Source organism: Bombina bombina, chromosome 1 (assembly GCF_027579735.1).
Source record: "Bombina bombina isolate aBomBom1 chromosome 1, aBomBom1.pri, whole genome shotgun sequence".
NCBI lineage: Eukaryota > Metazoa > Chordata > Amphibia > Anura > Bombinatoridae > Bombina > Bombina bombina.
Window position 1 is genome coordinate 1,375,852,104 of NC_069499.1, and position 22,752 is coordinate 1,375,874,855.

The following is a 22,752-nucleotide window of genomic DNA, read 5'->3' on the forward strand; positions in this document are numbered from 1 at the left end:
ACAGTTGCCCCCAGTGAGAAAGTTCCAACAAATACACACTACCAGTGCTTCCCAGCAGTCAACTCCTGCTAATGTTCCCAGGGGTGATTGAAGCAGTACACTATTGTTCTGGACTTAATCTAAGTTCAAAACAGGTAGTTGAGGTAAGTGTGCAGGGTAGATTAGGGGAGCTGAGGTAAGTTATATTCCCTGTGTGTGTGCACTATCGTGCACTTCTGAGGTAAAATGGCGTTGTCCTCCCTTATGAAGTTCAGGGCTGTGTCTGGAGCTGCAAACCGTAGGTCCTGATATGCAGCTATTTTTCAAGGAGTATAGTTCTGCCAACTTCTATTGTATCCTTTCCTGAAGATTTCAGGCTCTTTGGTTTGCAAGAAAAATCTGAGGTAGGCCGAAGCCCTGGACTTTCCTGAAAATCCTCTGTTACTCCTTTCCGGGTAGATCGAAAATTAGCTCAAACTCTGCCAAATTACAGCTTAGGCTCACTTGCAGTGAGTAAATACTGCTCTAAAGATTTTTATGGATTGTCAGCCCCCAAATCGTGCTTTACAGCTAATGATTAAGTATTTTTATCAGGAGCTCTGATAGATTGCGACTGTCTAGGCTGCTGGCTAGCTCCGCCCCTGCCCATATAAAATATTTTTATTGCTGATGCGATTCAGAAGGCTTCGTTTGCTATTCCGCCTTCTAATAAACCTAAACGGTCTTTTAAAACTTCTCATAAAGTTGATGAAATTTCAAATGACCGACAACATACTGAATTATCCTCCTCTGATGAGGATCTATCTGGTTCAGAAGATCCTTCCTCAGATATTGACACTGACAAATCTACTTATGTCTTTAAGATGGAGTATATTCGTAAAGAAGTGTTGGTTACTTTGGATATTGAGGATTCTATTCCTCTTGTTACTAAAATTAGTAAACGTTTTAAATACTGTTTACAAACCTGTTTTTACTACTGAGGTTTTTCCTGTTCCTGATGCTATTTCTGATATGATTAATGGAATAGGCCTAGTACTTCTTCTTTTAGGTTTAAGAAGTTGTATACTTTGCCAGCAGCTAGAGAAAAAATCCCCTAAAGTTGATGGGGCTATGTCTACTCTTGCCAAACGTACTACTATTCCTATGGAAGACGGTACTCATTTTAAGGATCCTTTAGATAGGAAACTTGATTCTTATCTAAGGAAAGCTTATTTATTTTCTGGCTATATTCTTAGGTCTGCTATATCCATGGCTGATGTTGAAGCTGCATCAACTTTTTGGTTGGAAAGCTTAGCGCAACAGGAAACAGATTTTGATTTATCTAGCATTGTTTGCTTGCTTCAACATGCTAATCATTTTATCTGTGATGCTACTTTTGATGATATCAAAATTGATGTTAAATCTGTCTTTAGCTATTTTAGATAGAAGAGCTTTGTGGCTTAAATATTGGAATGCTGACATGGTATCTAAGTCTAGATTACTATCCCTTTCTTTCCAAGTTAATTTATTTGGTTCTCATTTGGATTCAATTATCTCAACTATCACTGGGGGGGAGTTTTTTTGCCTCAGGATATAATCCTAAGGGTAAATCTAAAACCTAATCATTTTTGTTCTTTTCGAAAGAATAAGGAACAGAAAGCAAATCTTTCCCCCAAAGAATCTGGTTCCTATTGGAAACCTTCTTAAAGTTGGAATAGATCCAAACCCTTTAAGAAACCAAAGCTAGCCCCCAAGTCTGCATGAAGGTGCGGCTCTCATTTCAGCTCAGCTGGTGAATTTTTTTGCTTAACATTTGGACAGATTCTGTCCAAAATCAGTGGATTCAAAGTATTGTCTCTCAAGGTTATCGAATATTTTCTCACATGTCCCAGTAAATTCAGTGAAGGCTCAGGCTTTTCTGAAGTGTGTTTCAGATTTGAAGTTTTCAGGGGTAATCATACCAGTTCAGTTTCAGGAACAGGGTCTGGGGTTTTATTCAAATCCTATTCATTGTCCCAAAGAAAGAAAATACATTCAGGCCAGTTCTGGATCTGACAATTTTGAATTATTTAGTAAGAGTGCCTACTTTCAAAATGGTGACCATAAGGACTATTCTGCCTTTTGTTCAGCAAGGTCATTATATGTCCACGATAGACTTACAGGATGCATATCTTCATATTCCGACTCATCCAGACCACTATCGGTTTCTGAGATTCTCTTTTCTAGACAAGCATTACCAATTTGGCTGAGCTCTGTAGCAACCCGAGGGTTGCAGGTTCGATCCCCGGTGAGGTCCACTCAGCCTTTCAGCCTTTCATCCTTCCGAGTTCGATAAAATGAGCAGCGCCTTGAGACACTTACGTAGCGACAGCTCCAAGTTTTTTCTCAAAGGTTCTTGGTGTTCTACTCTCTGTATTTAGAGAACAAGGTATTGTGGTGTTCCTTATTTGGATGATATCTTGGTACTAGCTCAGTCTTTACATTCTGCCGAATCTCACACGAATCAACCAGTATTGTTTCTTCAAAGACATGGTTGGAGGATCAATTTACCAGAAAGTTCCTTGATTCCTCAGATAAGGGTCATTCCCTTTGCTTGTTTTCATATAGGACCTCTTCAGCTTTGTATGCTGGATCAATGGTGCAGGGATTATACAAGGATATCACAGTCAATATCATTAAATCCCAACGTTCGACTCCCTCGGTCTTGGTGGTTAGACCACCATCGTTTAGTTTAAGGGGCCTCTTTTGTTCGTCCAACCTGGACTGTAATCACAACAGATGCAAGTCTTTCAGATTAGGGAGCTGTCTGGGGATCTCTGACAGCACAAGGAGTTTGGAAACCTCAAGAGGCGAGGTTACCAATTAATATTTTAGAACTCCGTGATATTTTCAGGGCTCTTCAGGTTTGGCCTCTTGAAGAGAGAATAATTTATTTGTTTTCAGACAGACAATATCACAACTGTGGCATATGTCAATCATCAGGGTGGGACTCACAGTCCCCTAGCTATGAAAGAAGTATCTTGGATACGTTCTTGGGCAGAATACAGCTCTTGTCTAATTTCTGCTGTACATTTCCCAGGTATAGTCAATTGGGAAGTGGATTATCTCAGCCGTCAGACTTTACATCCGGAGGAGTGGTCTCTCCATCCAGAAGTGTTTTTTTTTTTCAGATTGTTCAGATGTGGGGTCTTCCAGAAATAGATCTGATGGTTTCCCATCTAAACAAGAAACTTCCCAGGTACTTGTTCAGTTCCAGGGATCCTCAGGCGGAGTCAATGGATGCGTTAGCAGTTCTTTGGTTTTACCAACCTGCTTATATTTTACCGCCTCTAGTTCTTCTTCCAAGAGTGATCTCCAAGATCATCATGATACAGTTGTTTGTGTTTCTGGTAGTACCAGCATGGCCTCACAGGTTTTGGTATGCGGATCTTGTTCGGATGTCCAGTTGCCAACCATGGCCACTTCCTTTAAGACCAGACCTTTTCTCAAGGTCCGTTTTTCCATCAGGATCTCAAATCTTTAAATTTGAAGGTATGGAAATTGAACGCCTAGTGCTTAGTCATAGAGGTTTCTCTGACTCGGTGATTAATACTATGTTACAGGCTCATAAATCTGTTTCTAGGAAGATTTATTATCGAGTTTGGAAGACATTTTTATTTTATTTTACAGTTTGGATAAAGCTTTATCTGCAAGTTCCTTGAAGGGACAAATCTCTGCCCTTTCTGTTTTTTATTTCACAGAAAAATTGCTAAGCTTCCTGATATTCACTGTTTTATACAGACTTTGGTCCGTATCAAGCCTGTCATTAAGTCAATCTCTCCTCATTGGAGTCTTTATTTGGTTTTGAAGGCCTTACAGGCACCTCCTTTTGAGCCTATGCATTCTTTGGATATTAAACTACTTTCTTGGAAAGTGTTGTTCCTTTTGGCTATCTCTTCCAAATTATCTGCTCTTTCTTGTGAGTCTCCTTTTCTGATTTTCCATCGGGATAAGGCAGTTTTACGGGCTTCATTTGAATTTCTTCCTAAGGTTGTGAATTCTAATAACATTAATATGGAAATTGTTGTTCCCTCTGTGTCCTAATCCTAAAAATTATTTGGAGAGATCCTTACATTCTTTGGATGTTGTTGGAGCTTTGAAATATTATGTTGAAGCTACTAAAGATTTCAGGAAGACTTCCAGTCTTTGTTTTTTCTAGGAAAGATCAGAAAGCTTCTGCCATTTCCTTGGCATCTTTGTACATTATATAAGAACTTTCCTGATAAATTCATTTTTCATATTGGCAAGAGTCCGAGACCCACCCTATTTTTGGTGGTTATGATTTTTTGTATAAAACACAATTCTATTTCCAGTTCCTTTTTTATGCTTTCTACTCCTTTTTCTATCACCCCACTACTTGGCTATTCGTTAAACTGAATTGTGGGTGTGATGATGGTTGTATTTATAGGCATTTTGAGGTTTGGGAAACTTTGCCCCTCCTATTGGATTGTATATCCAGTATGTCACTAGCTCTTGGACTCTTGCCAATATGAAAGAAATTAATTTATCAGGTAAGTTCTTACATAAATTTATATTTTCAACATACAGGGTTTGTTTTTCAGCCGGCAGCGGCCAGAGCTGTGACATATTGGTGCAAATCTCTGTCTGACATGGTCGAGAGGGAGACTCCCCTCGACGAGATACAGGATAGAATAAAGGCTTTAAGGGTCGCTAATTCTTTTATTTGTGATGCCAATATGCAAATTATTTGCCTGAATGCTAAGGTGTCAGGTTTTTTTGTATTAGTCGTGGTCTGCGGACATGACCTCTAAGTCTAGACTGCTATAACTTCCATTTCAGGGAAAGATCCTGTTCGGTCCAGGATTGGACGCAATCATATCCACGGTTAGCAAGGGCGCCTTCCTACCGCAGGATAAGAAGGTTATGCTTAAGTGATCTACTTTTCGTCCCTTTCGTGTGGACAAGGCCCAAAGCCAGCAGCCAGCCGTGAAAGCGGATCAGTCCAAGGGCACTTGGAAACCAGCTCAGTCTTGGAATAAGTCCAAGCAGAACAAGAAGCCCGATGAAACAAAGTCGGAATAAAGGGATAGCTTCCAAACAGTCTCCGGGCCAGGTAGGGGGCAGATTATCTCACTTCTCAGAAGCCTGGTTGCAAGGATGTTCAGGACCCTTGGGTTCTGAAGGTCACCCAAGGATACAGGATTGGGTTCAGATCTCATCCACCCAGGGGCATTCCTCCTGTCAAACCTGTCTTCCAGACCAGAAAAGAGATGACTTTCTAGAATGTGTGAGGGATCTCTCTTCCCTCGGAGTAATTGTACCGGTACCCCCAGCTGAAAAGGGGTCTAGGGAGGGTACTTTTAAAACCTTTTCGTGGTCCCAAAGGAGGGCACGTTCCGCGCGATTCTGGACCTAAAAGGTTTTAACAAATTTCTGGCTGTTCCATCGTTAAAAATGGAAACGATCAGATCTGTTCTGCCCCTAGTTCAAAAGGGTCAGTTGATGACAATATACTTGAAGAATGCCTACCTTCATGTGCCAATCCACAGGGACCACTTCAGGTTCCTGAGATTTGCATTCTTGGACCAACATTTCCAGTTTGTGGCCCTTCCCTTTGGTCTGCTGACGGCCCAGAGAGTCTTCACAAAGGTTCTGAGGGCTCTACTTGCAGTGGCCAGAGGCATTTCTATGGTGCCCCCTATCTGGACGACATCCTAGTCCAGGCGCCGTCGTTCAGTCTCGCAGAGGATCACTTGAGGGCTCTTCTTTTGCTCCAATCCCACGGTTGGAAGATAAACTCAGGAAAGAGCTCCCTGATTCCCAGCAACAGGGTGGAGTTCCTGGGAACGATAATAGATTCTATATCCATGAGGATATTTCTCACAGATCAGCAACGCAGGAAGATTGTGTCCACCTGTCTTGCCCTTCAGTCCTCCTCCAGTCCCTCTGTGGCTCAGAGTATGGAAGTGATCTGGCTCATGATGTCCAGCATCGATGGCATTCCATTCGCCAGTTTCCACCACAGACCTCTTCAGTTATGCACGTTGAGACAGTGGAATAGCGAACATACAGGCCTATCCCAACAGATTTCTTTGGATGATCGGATGAAGGAATCCCTCTCTTGGTGCATCCGTCCAGAACTGTCCCAAGGGACATCCTTCCTGAGACCGTCCTGGGAGATTGTGACCACGGACGCAAGTCTGGCAGGACAGGGAGCTGTCTGAGGTGTCAGGATGGCACAGGGAAAATGGTCTCGAGAGGAGTCTCTCCTCATGATCAATATTCTGGAAATTCGGCGATCTACAAATGCTCTGAAGGTGTGGCCTCTACTGGGGTCGTTCAGCTTCATCAGATTCCAGACAGACATTACTTTGGTGGCTTACATCAACCACGGGGGGGGGGGGGATGGGGACGAGAAGCTCTCTGGTGACGGAGGTTTCTCGGATATTGGAATGGGCAGAGTCCTACAACTGCTCTCTCTCAGCAATCCATATTCCGGGTGTGGACAACTGGGAAGCGGATTTCCTCAGCGGGGAATGGTCTCTCCATCCCGAGGTGTTTGCGGGGATTTGTCACAGATGGGGGACGTCGGAGATAGACCTCATGGCGTCCAGACTCAATTGCAAGCTACCCAGATACGGGTTGTGGTCCAGGGATCCCCAGGCAGAGCTGATGCCTTAGTGGGGCCTTGGGGGTTCACCCTAGTTTACATTTTTCCACCATTGCCACTTCTACCTCGTGTAGTGGCCCGCATCAAGCAGGAGCAAGCTTCGGCTATTCTGGTTGCTCCGCCGTAGCCGCAGAGGACTTGGTTTGCGGATCTGGTAGGGATGTCATCTTCTCCTTCATGGAGGTTACCCTGTCGCAGAGATCTGCTGGTACTGGGTCCCTTTCAACTTCAAAATCTAGATTCTCTGAGGCTGACTGCGTGGAGATTGAACGCTTAGTCTTGGCCAAGAGGTTTTCTGCGAGGGTGATTGATACTCGTTCAGGCTAGGAAGCCGGTCACTCGTCGCATCTATCATAAGGTGTGGAGGACTTGTCCTGGTGTGAGAAGCATGGATATCCTTGGCATAAGGTTAATGTATCCAGGATTCTGTCCTTTCTCCAGGATGGTTTAGAAAAGGGACTTGCGGCCAGTTCCTTGAAGGGACAGATTTTGGCATTATCTGTTTTGTTGCACAAGAGGCTCGCTGAGCTTCCTGATATATTCTGTCCTTTGATCAGACTCTGTCAAGAATCAGACCTGTTTTTAGACAGTCCGCTCCTCCCTGGAGCTTAAATTTGGTTCTGAGGGTATTGCAGAGGGTTCCGTTTGAACCTATGCACTCTATTGAAATTAAGATCCTTTCCTGGAAGGTTCTCTTTCTGTTGGCTATTGCATCGGCTCGCAGAGTCTGAGTTGGCTGCCTTGCATTTTGAGCCTCCTTATTTGGTCTTTCACGCTGATAAGGCTGTTCTGCACACTGGTTTGGGAGTTCTTCCCAACGTTGTCTAACCGTAACATCAATCAGGAAATAGTAGTTCCTTCTTTGTGTTCTAACCTCTCTTCTCCTAAGGAGAGGTTACTTCATAATTTTGATGTGGTTCAAGCCTTGAAGTTTTATCTTCAGGCTACAAAGGAATTTAGACAATCTACATCTTTTTGTGGTGTATGCAGGGAAGCGTAAGGGGCAGAAAGCCTCTTCTACTTTGTCCTTTTGGTTGAGGAGCATGATTCACTTAGCCTATGAGACAGCGGGGACATAAGCCTCCTCAGCTTCTTCTTGGGCCTTTAAAATGAGGCCCCTATGGAGCAGATTTGTAAGGCGGCTACATGGTCCTCCTTACATACCTTTTTATAAAAGTTTTTACAAATTTGACTTTTTTGCTTCGGCGAAAGCAGTTTTTGGGGGAGAGGTTTTACAGGCTGTGGTGCCCTCAGATTAGGGTCTGCCTTTTTTTTTTGCCCTCCCATTTTTCATTGTATCCTCTAGAGCTTGGGTATTTGTTCCCACAAGTAATGAATGAAGCCGTGGACTCTCCTCCCCTTTAGATGGAAAACATAAATTATACCTACCTGATAATTTTATTTCCGTCGAGGGGAGGAGAGACCACGGCTCCCGTCCGTGGCTCCGGTGGGTGGACCTAAATTTAGTTTTTGTTCGTCTGGCACTATTTATAACCTGATATTTCTCCTCCTGTTCCTTGTTCCCTCGTCAGAATGACTGAGGGAAGTGGGGGGAGGTATTTAAGCCTTTGGCTGGGATGTCTTTGCCGCCTCCTGGTGGCCAGGTTCTTATTTTCCACAAGTAATGAATGAAGCCGTGGACTCCCCTCAATGGAAATAAAATTATCAGGTAAGCATAATTTGTTTTTTTTTTCTTTTGCAGGTGTCGCTAAGTTGTTACATTATTCTGCACATAGTGCAGAATTATGTAACATTAGTTTGAACATTGACTGTCGCTTGTTAAATTTTATGCTCACATAACTCGTTCTTAACAAGTGACCTATCAAAAGGGGATTTTGTAATATGTCATTGGGGGTAAGGTGATCCACTAGTTCAAATCCGGTTTCAGCAATGACAGCCATAGTAACAATAGTCTCTTCTCTTAGCACAATTTTCCAGTCAGGTTATTGTAGTGGTCACCTGTTATGGTGGGTCAATTGTCAAAATTTTCTCTGCATCCCGAAACACGGATGCCATAACCTTGTCAGCACTTTCCTGGATGTGAATTTACCAAGGTGGTGGAAAACCATGATGGGGCTATTGCTTGGGTTGTGGTTGTGACTCAGAATCAAAGTGTTGTATCCATAACTCCTTTGGATGATTTTCAGGTTGTACTTTGAAAATGTCCTAATATGCAGTCAAAATTCATTGTGCTGACTGTTTTCTCATTTACAAAACATCCACAAAAATTGACTGTACTGTCTGTGCCATATGACACCCCTGTGTGTGCGTGTGTTATTTGTTCACCCATAGCCTTGTCATGAATTTTATCTGCCATTGTTGTTGGTTGACTAAAGAAAGGAACATCTTCACAAAAAAAGTATTTGACTGCACAATATTCATGTTGCTCCATTTTCTAAAGATCCCTCAACTGTTCACTCAAAATGTACTGTAATTAATAAGTTTAATGTTTAAAAAATATACTTTCACTTCAGAAACCTGTAAACCCACAGCTTCCAAATTAGTATTAGAGTTTATTGAACTACTTGTATGATGTACAGAGCCTTCAGAAATCAGTGTAAGTGGAAACATGTTCAGCCATATTTCTAGTAAGGATGTTGTCTTGGTTGATTTTTCTCAATACTTTGTTTACCATAGTAACTAGAAAACAGCTTTAATGCCTGAAATCTTCACTACTACCTCCTGCTTAATGGTGCTTTGTCTTAAAACATTCTCAAAACAACTCTTACACATTGTACTTTAACAATAAACATACATCAAAATATGTTTAGATAAAACAAATAGCTGAAGTCCTATTCTAAAACAGCAACACTTTGCAGGTCCTAGCCAGGTCTGTAAGCCAGTTAACAGCAGTATTCTCATATAGCTGCCAGTCGCTAGCCATGTGCTGCTCCAGGGCTGTGGTACGTTAGCTATGTATTTGGTTAAACCATAGCAAGAGATTCTAATGCAAACATTTACATGTTGGAATGAATTACATTTATTTTTTTTTCTTTATGCTGTCTCTTAAATGGAGTTTTTTAAAACTAGGAATTGTTATAAATCAAATGACTAAGAATACTTTGTCCTTTATCAGCAGTACGTTAACATCACAGCATCAAGCGCCAACATCTTCTGCATCAAGAACTTCTGTGGCAACTACGCCTCTGGTCAGTACATTATTGTGGCAGTCACTTTTTAACTTTATTCAGCTCAGTGCAGGCTAATGAGTAATGATGATGTCTTAAGATTTAAAAGGACAGTCTACTCTAGAATTGTTTTTGTTTAAAAAGATAATCCCTTTATTACCCATTCCCTAGTTTTGCATAACCAACCGTTATATTAATATGCTTTTTACCTCTGTGATTACCTTGTATCTAAGCCTCTGCAGAATGACCCCTTATCTCAGTTCTTGTGACAGACTTGCATTTTAGCCAATCAGTGCTGACTTATAAATAACTCCACGGTAGTGAGCACAATGATATCTTTATGGAACACATGAACTGAGATAAAAATTTTAGAAATTAGCATAGCTTTCTTTAAAGAATACTAAGAAAACATGGCAAATTTGACGATTGAAAATTGCATTCCCGGAATAATGAAAGTTTAATTTTGACTAGACTATCCCTTTCAATGTTAATCTCTCTCAGCAGTTTGTTAGGATATATTATTTCCTAGTTGTTTCTCTATTTTGCCATTACTTTTTACTTGGTGTTCTCTACAAGGATCACTTAATCTTTGTATGTGCGATTTGTTTCATAGTTATTGACAAAAACTTGAGTTGTTAATCTCCGCCAGGTGTATAAGCGAGTCTATAGCATAGCACCAACTGGGTCTGTAGACTTTATTTTCAAAAATTCTAGGATTTACCATCACTAAAAATAGGAGCCGCTGAGTTTAGCAAGTAGGTTGCGGCACAGAAAAGTTTATATAACACTTTTTTATGAAGTGATGACTGAAAGTCCTATTTATTTTAAGTGATGGTAAATCTTGGATTTTATGAAATGCTAGGATTTATCATCACTTTAACTTTTCAGAGTAAATCTGCTAATTTACTATTGTTTATATGTGTCCCTATAGAGGGGAGATTAGATAACAGACTTTTAAACCTAGGATAACTTAGTTACACTTTATACTTATTTCTTCAATATTTCAGTAAAAAAAAACCCCACACATCTATAATACTTAGACTAATCTTCGCTTTGAATACATAATTATATCTCACATTTATTTGGTGTTGAATGTCCTGTTAAGAACCTGACGGACAAGAATCTCCATAATTTAACTGTAAATTCATTATTTTAAGGGACAAAGTAAAAATAAAGCTTATTATGCATTGCATAGAGCATGATATTTTAAATATCCTAATTTATTTATATTACTAGTTTTGCTTAGTTCTCTTGGTATCCTTTCTAAAAAGAGTAATCCTAGGTGTGCTCAGGAGCGTGCATGTGTTTGCAACATTATACATAGTTGCAATAAAATAATATGGATCTTTCACTACCTCACAACCTGCAAAATGACGAGATTAAAAACAGTGAATGTTAGAAATGCGCCACTTTTCATAAATATGTGAAACTGAATGAATATGGGCATTTTTTTAATCTCCTTTTTTATTAGCTTGTTACCACCCGTGTTATATAATAGTAATGTGATATAATTCTTAGACAGAGATAACAGTAATTGTTCTCCTGGATTGTAAGGAGCCTAATCTGAGTTTAGGTTTGTCAAATTGTATAGTTGAGAGGGTCTTCACGGTAACAGTGCTCCCAGATTCTAAGAACCTAGTCTAAGTTTGAGGCTAGTAGAATGTACTGCCAATAGTGTCTTAAAGGGACAGTCTACTCCAGAATTTGGTATTGTTTATAAAAGATAGATAATCTCTTTATTACCTATTCCCTAGTTCTGCATAACCAACATGGTTATTATAATATACTTTATTTCATGTAAGTGTCAAGAGCCCATGAGCTAGTGACGTATGGAATATACATTCCTACCAGAAGGGGCAAAGTTTCCCAAACCTCAAAATGCCTATAAATACACCTACCTCACTCACACCTCAATTTTACAAACTTTTTACAAACTTTGAAGCAAGATGTGCTTGATTTCCTTCTGTGAAAGGCGCTTCTAAGCATTTTGAAGCCCAGTTCCTCTGAGTACAGTATTTGTCAGAGGGATGTGAAGGGAGTATCGCCTGATGATACCATGTTTTCTCCTATGAGAAATCTATTCATAAGGCTCTCTGTAAATTGGTCGCAGGGATTCATCTGCTGCCTCCCTTTATAGATAGACAATATACTCTTGTACCATTACCTCTGCTGATATGTTTCAGTATTGGTTTGGCTGTCTGCTATATGTGGATGGGTGTCTTACACGGTAAGTATATACTTTTATTATATAAGACACTCTCAGCTATGGATTGGGCACTTTTTAAGTAAAGTTGTTATATCTTGTTTGTATACATGCCTTGAGTCAGTAATTCAGTGCTCTTTTTTTAGCGACTGCTAAATTCGTCCTCTGAGCATTCGAGGTACGGTAAGCCTCTTAAGGTTTCTCCTTTCTCCATGTTCAGGATGTGTGGAAAGGACTGGCGGCTCTTAGCCTGCAACGTTATCCGCTGGTTAGTGGATACTTGGCAATCTGAAGGATCCTATCTTCAGCTGCTTTCTCCTTGCCCTGCAAGTATTTAAAGGGACATGAAACCCAAATTTTTTCTTTCATGATTTGGAAAGTGCACACCATTTTAAACAATTTTCTAATTTACTTCTATTATCTGATTTGCTTTATTTTCTTGATATCCTTTGCTTAAAAGCATATCTAGATAGGCTTAGTAGCTGCTCATTGGTGGCTGCACATAGATGCCTTGTGTGATTGGTTCACCCATGTGCATTGCTATTTTTTTCAACAGAGGATATCTAAAGAATGAAGCAAATTAGATGATAGAAGAAAATTGGAAAGTTGTTTAAAATAGTATTCTCCATCTGTATCATGAAAGAGAAAATGTGGGTTTAATGTCCCTTTAAGTTTGAGTCATTTTTAGATGACTGCAGCGTGCAGTGTTTTTGCTTCAGGTGTTGTTCGTCAGTCGTATCTGAGCTTGCTGCACAAGGTTTTGTTTCTAAATATTTCGGTATTCTGAGCTACCTTTTTGCGACTTGGGGACCTTCGTCTTTACTTGATTTTTTAGAGTGCGGTTGCACTGTGTTGGGGAAGATCCTCTCTTTTTCAGACTCCCGGCCTTATCCCGTGGTTTCTGTTTCTCTGAGGTCTGGGTGTTGCCTCCCCTTGTTTCTATGAGACTGGTGGGTCTCTGTTGGTCTGGAGTTCCTTACGCTAGCTGGACAGCTAGCTCAGCATACTAATGCACTGTGGCTACTCTGCACTGTAGACGAACCAAGGGTTGCAAGTCGATCCCCGGCGAGGTCTACTCAGCCTTCCTCCTTTCGAGGTTGATATGATGAGCAGTGCCTTGAGTCCCTTAAGGGGGATTAACCGCGCTTTACAAGTACATTCATGTTTTCTCTAAGTCTTTCCCTCTCTGTGAAAGATTACGGTAGCTTGTTCCCTTTCGTTAGTAAGGAGCGTGTTGTTTTGGAGACCGACTGCTGGGCGATGGTGTCCCCTGGAGGCTGTTGACTCAGTCTAGTCTAGTTCCTGCAGTCTCTAGCAAGGCTTGTGGATTATCTGCGGGTCAGTGTCCTTGGGTCTTTTCTTCTTTTTCAAAGTTGTTCTCGGCTTGGGTAGAGGTTTTCAGGCCTGGTGCCCTCAGAATGGGCCGCCTCTTGTACCCTCCCGTTTTTGCATTCAGTGTCCTCTACAGCTTCGGTATTGTTTTCCCAAAGGTAATGAATGCAGCTGTGGACTCCTTTTTTTTTTTTTTTTTTTTTCCATTTATGAAGAAAAACTTAAATTATGCTTACCTGATAATTCTCTCCCCCCCCCCCCCCCCGTTTTTTTATGCGGGGCGGCCGTATTTTTTTGTTCTTCTGGCACCTTTTCACCCTGATATTTCTTCTACTGTTCCTTGTTCCTCGGCAGAATGACTGGGGGATGAGGGGAGTGGGAGGAGTATTTAAGCCTTTGGCTGGGGTGTCTTTGCCTCCTCCTGGTGGCCAGGTTCTGAATTCCCAAAAGTAATGAATGCAGCTGTGGACTCTTTCCATCTGAAGAAAAGAAAATGATCAGGTAAGCATAATTTAAGTTATTGCTACAGCTAAAGAGAAGGCAATGACTTCTATTTTGCCTTCAAATAAATGTGTAACGTTTTTGCAACATTCTCCTAAAATATAGTTCTGACCTTCAGCATACTGACGTATCATCTACTGATGGGGTCTCCTCTGATTCAGAGGATGCCACGTCAGACTGATATAGACACATCCTTTTTTATTTGTTAGAATGTTTGTTCTTAAAGTTTTTTTTTTTTTTTACTTTCGGTATTGAGGAGTCTAAATCTCCTGATTATATAGCTAGTAATTGTCTAAATTCTGTACTTAAGACTTACTGTTATTACTTCTGAAGTATATTCCTGACACTATTTCTTATGTGATTGCTAAAGAATGGTCTAAGCCTGGTACCTATTTTAACCCTTCTTCTAGGTTTAAGAAATTGTATCCTTTACCTGTAGCCAAGGATCCTTTAGATAGGAAGCTTGAATCTTATTCAAGAAGGGCATATTTACATTCTGGCTATATTCTTAGACCTGCTATATTTATAGCCAATGCTGCTACTTTTTGGTTGGACAGTTTAGCACAGCAGTTGTCTTCAGATTCTGAATTATCTAACATTATTGTTTTACTTCAACATGCAAATCATCTTATTTGTGATGTTATATTTGATGTTAGGAAGATCAATGTCAAATCCATGTCTTTAGCCATTCTAACCAGACTAGCTTAATGGCTTAAATCTTGGAATGCTGACATGGTGTATAAAACTATTATCTCTTTTCAAGGTAAATATCTTTTTGGTACACACTTTTGTATTATCTCCACTGTTACTGGAGGTAAGGGAGTTTTTCTGCCCCAAGACAAGAAATCTAAGCTCCCAATCGTTTTCGTTCCTTTAGTCAGAATAGAGAACAGAAAACCACTCCTTCCCCTAAGGCCCCTGGCTCTAATTGGAGACCATCTCTGAATTGGAATAAATCCAAGCCTTATAAGAAACCAAATCCTACCCCTAAACCTATATGAAGGTGCGGCCCTCAAGCCAGTTCTTCTGGTAGGGGCCATACTAAAGCTATTTCAAAGAGTTTGGACAGACTCTGTCCAAAATCAGTGGATTCAGAATATATTTTTTATGGGTGTTGAATAGGATTCAAAATAAGACTTTCTTTAAAAAATAAAAAAAATAAAAAAACTTCCTTAGGGAAGATTCTTTCTTATCCATGTAACAAAAACCCCAGTAAAAGCTCAAGTCTTTCTGATATGTGGTTCAGATCTAGAGCTTTCAGGGGTAACAAGGATTGGGGTTTTTATTCAAATCTATTCATTGTACCTATGAAGGAAAATTCTTTCAGACCTATTTTGGATCTGAAAACTTTAAATGGTTTTGCAAGAGTCCCAACTTTCAAGATGGTGACTATAAGGACTATTCTGCCTTTTTGTTCAGCAAGGTCTCTTCATGTCCACAATAGACTTACAGGACGCTTACCTTCACAATCCGATTCATCCAGATCACTATCGTTTTCTGAGATTCTCTTTTCTATACAAGCATTACCAATTTGTCGCTCTTCCGTTTGGCCTTGCGACATCACCAAGAATATTCTTAATAGTTTTAGGTGCCCTTTTATCTGTAATCAGAGTGCAGGGTATTTCGGGGTTTCGTTATTTGGACGATATCTTGGTACTAGCTCAATCTCTTCATTTAGCAGAAACTCACACAAAACCACTAGTGTGGCTTCTTCAAAGAGATGGTTGGAGGATCAATTTACAAAAGAGTTTCTTGATTCCTCAGACAAGGGTCACCTTTTTTAGGTTTCCAGATAGATTCAGTGTCCATGACTCTTTCTCTGACAGACAAGAGACGACTTTAGTTGGTTTTAGCTTGTCTAAACCTTCAGTCTCTATCATTCCCTTTAGTGGCTATGTGCATGGAAGTTTTAGGTCTCATGACTGCAGTATCGGACGCGATCCCCTTTGCTTGTTTTCATATGAGGCCTCTACAGCTTTGCATGTTGCATCAATGGTGCAGGGATTATACTCAGATATCACAACTGACATACTTAAATCCCAACACTGAACTCTCTCTGACTTGGTGGTTAAACCATCACCTTATTGTTCAAGGGGCCTACTTTGTTCGTCCTTCCTGGACTGTGATCTCAACAGATGCAAGTCTAACAGGTTGGGGAGCGGTCTGGGGGTCTCTGACAGCACAAGAGGTTTGGTATTTTCAAGAGGTGAGGTTACCAATAAATATTTTAAAACTCTGTGCTATTTTCAGAGCTCTTCAGGCTTGGCCTCTATTGAAGAGAGAACTTTACATTTGTTTTCAGATAGACAATATCACAACAGTGGCATATGTCAATCATCACGGAGCGACTCACAGTCCTTCAGCTATGAAAGAAGTATCTCGAATACTTTCTTGGGTGGAATCCAACTCTTGTCAGATTTTCTGCGTTTCATATCCCAGGTGTAGACAATTAGGAAGCAGATTATCTTAGCTGTCAGACTTTACATCCAGGGGAGTGGTCTCTCCATCCGGATGTGTTTTTTCATCTTGTACAGATGTGAGGTCTTCCACAAATAGATCTGATGGTCCCTTGTCTAAACAAGAAGCTTCCCAGATATCTTTCCAGGTCCAATGATCCTCAGGCAGAGATAGTGTATGCCTTTAGCAGTTCCTTGGTTTTACCAACCTGCTTACATTCTTCTGCCTCTGGTTCTTCTTCCAAGGGTGATCTCCAAGATCTTAATGGAACAATTTTATGTGTTTCTGATAGCACCAGCATGGCCTCACAGGTTTTGGTATGCGGGTCTTGTCCGGATGTCCAGTTGCCAGCCTTGGCCACTTCCTTTAAGGCCAGACCTTCTGTCTCGAGGGCTGTTTTTCCATCAGGATCTCAAATCTCTCTAAATTTGAAGGCATGGAAATTGAATGCTTTAGTGCTTAGTCGTAGAGGTTTCTCTGACTCCGTGATTAGCACTATGATACAGGCTTGTAAGTCTGTTTCAAGGAAGATTTATCATCTGGTTTGGAAAACATATATTTCTTGGTGTTCCACCCATAATTATTCTTGGCATTCTTTCAGAATTCCTAGGTTGTCAGGATGGTTTGGATAAAGGGTTGTCTGCAAATACTTTGAAAGGACTATTTCTGGTCTTTCTGTCTTCATAGAAAGATTGCTAAGCTTCCTGATATTCACTGTTTTGTTCAGGTTTTGACTCTTATCAAACCTGTTAAATCTTTTTCTCTTCCTTGTAGTCTCAATTTGGTATTGAAGATTTTACAAGTTTCTCCTTTTGAGCCCATGCAGTCTCTGGATATTAAATTACTTTCTTGGAAAGTGTGATTTCTTTTGGCTATCTCTTCTGCTAGAAGAGTTTCTGAATTGTCTGCTCTCTTGTGAGTCTCCTTATCTGATTTTCCATCAAGATAAAGCTGTATTGCGGACTTTGTTTACATTTTTGCCTTAATGTTGTTAGAATTCACAACTTAATAGGGAATTTGTTGTTCCTTCCTTGTGTCCTAATCCTAAGAATACTTTTGAAAGGTTTTTGCATTCTTTGGATGTGGTAAGAACTTTGAAATATTATTATGTTGAGGCTACTAAAGATTTCAGAAAGACTTCTAGTCTATTTGTTGTTTTTTTCTGGTTCCAGGAAAAGTCAAAGCCTCTGCCATTTCTCTGGCATCTTGGTTGAAACTTTTGATTCACAAAGCTTATTTAGAGGCGGGGCAGTCTCCGCCTCGGAGAATTACAGCTCATTCTACTAGATCAGTTGCCACTTCTTGGGCTTTAAAGAATGAAGCTTCAGTTGATTAATTTTGCAAAGCAGCAACTTGGTCTTTGCATAAATTTACTTAATGTTACCTTTTTTATGTGTTTGCTTCTTTGGAAGCAGCCTTTAGTAGAAAGGTTCTTCAGGCAGCTGTCTCAGTTTGATTCTAGTGCCTTTTGATTTGAGTTTTTTGATATTTTTAAGAAAAACTTAAATATTTTTTTGGATTTAATTTCTCAGCGGATATAGCCATTTTTATTTTATCCCTCCCTCTCTAGTGACTCATGAACTTCCCATACGTCACTAGCTCATGGACTCTTGCCACTTACATTAAGAGAAAACATAGTTTATGTAAGAACTTACCTGATTAATTTCTTTCATAGTGGCAAGAGTCCATGAGACCCACCCTATATTTTTAAGGTTATGATTTTTTGTATCAAGCACATTCATTTTTACAGTTCCTCTTTTTGTATGCTTTTTACTTCTTCCTTTTTTTTTTTTTTTTTTTTTTTTTTTTTACCTCACTACATGGCTATACATTAAACTGAGGTGAAAGTGAGGTGGGAGGTGTATTTATAGGCATTTTGAGGTTTGGGAAACTTTGCCCCCTCCTGGTAGGAATGTATATCCCATACGTCACTAGCTCATGGACTCTTGCTGCTATGAAATAAATGAATTTACCAGGTAAGTTCTTACATAAATTATGATTTTTACCTCTCTGATTACTTTAAATCCAAGGCTCTGCAAGAGCTGCCCCTTATTTCAGTTCTTTTGACACCTGCATTTTAGCCAATCAGTGCCCTCTCATAAGTAACTCCACGCACGTGAGCAGAATGTTATCTGTCACACATTACTTTTTTCTGTATGTGTATTTACCAACACTCAATATAATTTCATTGCTGTCTGTTCCATATCTCTGATTGTAATGGCAATAGTAGCCAATATATATTCATTGGAGGTTGGAACAATGTGGTTTTAATTTGTGTGTCAGATGCAGTTACATGTGTGCTGAATAGTCAGTTTGGTTGACATTTAATTATTGTTGTTTTCTTTTACAAGATATACCGAGTCCACGGATTTCATCCTTTACTTGTGGGATTTATTCCTCCTGCTAACAGGAAGTGGCAAAGAGCACCGCAGCAGAGCTGCTATATAGCTCCTCCCCTAACTCCTCCCCCCAGTCATTCTCTTATGCTAGCAATAGGAAGGGTAAAGTTTATGTGGTGATAAAAAGATAGTTTAGTTTTTCTTCAAGAATTTTTTATTTTAAATGGTACCGGTGAGTACTGTTTTTACTCTGGCATGACATAGAAGAAGAATCATGCCTTGAGTCTGATGATCTTAACAGTAGTAACTAAGATCCATGTTTGTTTTCTCAAGTTTCAATGAGGAAGCACAGGAGAAATCTTCAGTATGGGGGAACATTTTCTTGCTGCAAGCAGTATCAAGATATGTGCAGTCATTTACATTCTGAGGAGACCTGATATATCAGAATTTGGCTGACATATTTTCCATGCGGGGAAAGGGTAAGCAGTATTCCTTATATAAAAAGGGTGGTACTGTAGTAACCTGTGTATTATTATCCCATTCAAGATAACATGGGATACTTAAGGGCTATGTGGTTTTAGACACGGGGCAGCCTAGGAAACACCTAATGTTACGATTATGGGGTTTATTGAGGCTGAGTTTAATTTCTCTGTGGGGTTCACATGGCATTTTCATTACAAAAAAGCAGTGTGTGCATATTTTTATTGTTGAAATGCTTCCCATGCGTTTTTCTCAAGTTGTCGGTTCATCAGACTTGATGGGCGGGGCCTAATTTTGCGCTTCAGTGCGCAGTTAGTTTCTGGAGAGGTAGCAGCCATTAGCTCCGGTTGGAACCAGACTGTGAGGCTGTATTTTGGAGTGGGACCGGATCGTTTTGACAGGTCTTGGGGGCAGGTAGGCAGAATCCATTAAGTGAAAATTGTCTGCAGATTGTTTTTTACTGCCTAATTTACTAAAAATAAGATTTAACCATCCTATTACTTGTGGTGCAATATCCGATAGCACATTAGGCTCTCATATCAACAAAATTATTCATTTTGAGTATCGTTTTAACGACTTTGCAAAAGAGTGTACACTTTTTATTCTTAAAGGCGCAGTAACCGTTTTTGTGCTGAATTGTTTTTTTCACATATAATAAAGATTGAGAATGACTTGTGCTGTTATTACTAGTCTGTACAACATGTCTGACATGGGAACTCATTGTTCTATGTGTTTAGAAGCCATGGTGGAACCCCCTCTTACATTGTGCCCTTCTTGTACTGAAAGGGCCTTACACTGTAGGGATCACATTTTAAATAAAGAATGTGGGCCTCAGGATGGTTCTCAGTCTGCAGGATATGCCATCTAATTCTCCAAGTGTCACAACCTTTAACGCCCACACAAGCAACGCCAAGTACTTCTAGTGCGTCTACTTCTTTTACTTTGCAAGATATGGCTGCAGTTATGTCTACTACCCTTACAGAGGTATTGTCTAAACCAGGGCTCGACAAACCCAGGAGCCTGGTAGCCACTGGCTCCTAGAATTTTACCCCTGGCTCCTAACTTTTTGGGTTATTCTCCATATGTCTATATACAAATCCAACGGTCTGGCTCCTAAAAATATGCCTGGCTCCTAAATATTCTTACTGGCTCCTAATTTTTAAACACATTTGTCAAGCACTGGTCTAAACTGCCAGGTTTGCAGGGTAAACGCCATAGGTCAGATATTAATGGAAATACTGACCCCTCTGGCGCCTTAGTGGCTATTTCCGATGCACCCTCCCAATGCTCTGTTTTGGGGGTTAGGGATTTTATGTCTGAGGGAGAACTTTCAGAGTCAGGAAATTTATTACCTCAGACAGATTCGGACCTCTTGTCCTTTAAATTCAAATTAGAACACCTCCGCTTATTGCTCAGGGTGGTTCTGGCGACTCTGGATGATTGTGACCCGATCACGATTCCTCCAGAAAAATTGTGTAAAATGGACAAATATTTGGAAGTACCTACTTACACGGATGTTTTTCCGGTTCCTAAGAGAATTTCGGAAATTGTTAAGAAGGAATGGGATAGACCAGGTATACCGTTTTCTCCCCCTCCTAGTTTTAAGAAAATGTTTCCCATATCTGACACCATGCGGGACTTCTGGCAATTGATTCCCAAGGTGGAGGGAGCTATATCTACTTTAGCTAAACGTACAACTATACCCATTGAGGACAGTTGTGCTTTTAAAGACCCTATGGATAAAAAATTAGAGGGTCTTCTAAAGAAAATATTTGTTCACCAGGGTTTCCTCTTACAGCCTATAGCTTGCATGGTTCCAGTAACTACTGCAGCTGCCTTTTGGTTTGACGCCCTGGAAGAGTCTCTGAAGGTTGAGACACCTTTAAGAGGACATTTTAGACGGAATTAAGGCTCTTAAACTAGCAAATTCTTTTATGACTGATGCTGCTTTTCAACTTGCAAAATTAGCAGTGAAAAACGCAGGCTTTGCCATTGTAACGCGTAGAGCGTTATGGCTAAAGTCATGGTCGGCTGATGTATCGTCTAAATCTAAGCTTTTATCTATTCCCTTCAAAGGTAAGACCCTATTCGGGCCTGAGTTGAAGGAAATAATCTCTGACATTACTGGAGGTAAGGGTCACACCCTACCTCAGGACATGCCCCTCAAGATGAGGAGTAAACAAAATAATTTTTGTTCCTTTCGAAATTTTAAAGGAACATCCTCTTCCTCCACTAAGCAGGAAGGGAACGTTGCTCAATCCAAGGCGGTCTAGAGACCTAACCAGGCCTGGAATAAAGGTAAACAAGTCAAAAAGCCCGCTGCTGCTACTAAGACAGCATGAAGGGGCAGCCCCCGATCCGGGACCGGATCTTGTAGGGGGCAGACTCTTTCTTTGCTCAGGCTTGGGCAAGGGATGTACAGGATTCCTGGGCATTGGAAATTGTGACCCAGGGGTATCAGTTGGAATTCAAGGACTCCCCCCCCCCCCCCCCCCCCCCCAGGGGAAGATTTCATCTTTCACGATTGTCTGTAGACCAGACTAAAAGAGAGGCGTTCTTACGCTGTGTAAAAGACCTCTACACCATGGGTGTAATTTGCCTAGTTCCAGATCGGGAACAGGGTCAGGGGTTCTATTCAAACCTTTTCATGGTTCCCAAAAAAGAGGGAACCTTCAGACCGATTTTAGATCTCAAATGTCTAAACAAGTTTCTCAGAGTCCCATCGTTCAAGATGGAGACTATTCGTACAATTTTGCCAATGATCCAGGAGGGTCAATACATGACCACAGTGGACCTGAAGGATGCGTACCTTCACATTCCTATCCACAAGGATCATCATCAGTTCCTGCGCTTTGCATTTCAGGACAAACATCAGTTTGTGGTCCTTCCCTTCGGGTTGGCCACGGCTCCCAGGATCATCACAAAGGTTCTAGGGTCTCTTCTAGCTGTTCTCAGGCCGCGAGGCATAGCGGTGGCGCCCTATCTGGACAATATCTTGATCCAGGCGTCAACCTATCTGTCAATCTCACACGGACATCATGTTGTCATTTCTGAGAACTCATGGTTGGAAAGTGGATGTAGGAAAGAGTTCACTAGTTCCACAGACAAGAGTTCCATTCCTGGGAACTCTGATACACTCGGTAGACATGAAAATATTTCTGACTGAAGTCAGAAAATCAGAGATTCTAAATACTTGCCAGGCTCTGCAGTCCATTCATCGGCCATCAGTGGCTCAGTGTATGGAAGTTATTGGACTAATGGTAGCAGCAATGGATATCATCCCGTTTGCTCGCTTTCATCTCAGACCACTACAACTGTGCATGCTCAGTCAGTGGAATGGGGATTATGCAAATTTATCTCCTCAGATAAATCTGGACCAAGAGACCAGAGAGACTCTTCGGTGGTGGTTGTCGCAGGACAATCTGTCCCAAGGGATGTGCTTCGGCAGGCCATCTTGGGTAATAGTAACGACGGACGCCAGTCTTCTGGGGTGCAGTCTGGAATTCCCTGAAGGCTCAGGGTGTGTGGACTCAGGTGGAGTCTCAATTGCCAATCAATATTCTGGAACTGAGAGCGATATTCAACGCTCTGCTAGCGTGGCCTCAGTTGGCTTCGGCCAAATTCATAAGATTTCAGTCGGACAAAATCACAACACTGGCATATATCAATCATCAGGGGAGAACA

At 40.9% G+C, this 22,752-nt stretch overlaps 1 protein-coding gene across 11 annotated transcripts in view; it reads left to right on the top strand.

Moving 5' to 3' along the window:
• Window positions 1–22,752, top strand: part of UBAP2L (ubiquitin associated protein 2 like) — a 283,364-nt gene that overhangs the window by 99,821 nt on the left and 160,791 nt on the right. For 7 of the 11 annotated variants that reach the window (XM_053704446.1, XM_053704451.1, XM_053704452.1 and 4 more), the window contains exon 19: window positions 9,705–9,777. In XM_053704446.1, the coding sequence (XP_053560421.1) occupies window positions 9,705–9,777 (73 nt within the window). The remainder of the gene's footprint in view (window positions 1–9,704; window positions 9,778–22,752) is intronic. The other 4 variants (XM_053704449.1, XM_053704455.1, XM_053704457.1 and 1 more) reach the window with 1 other exon arrangement.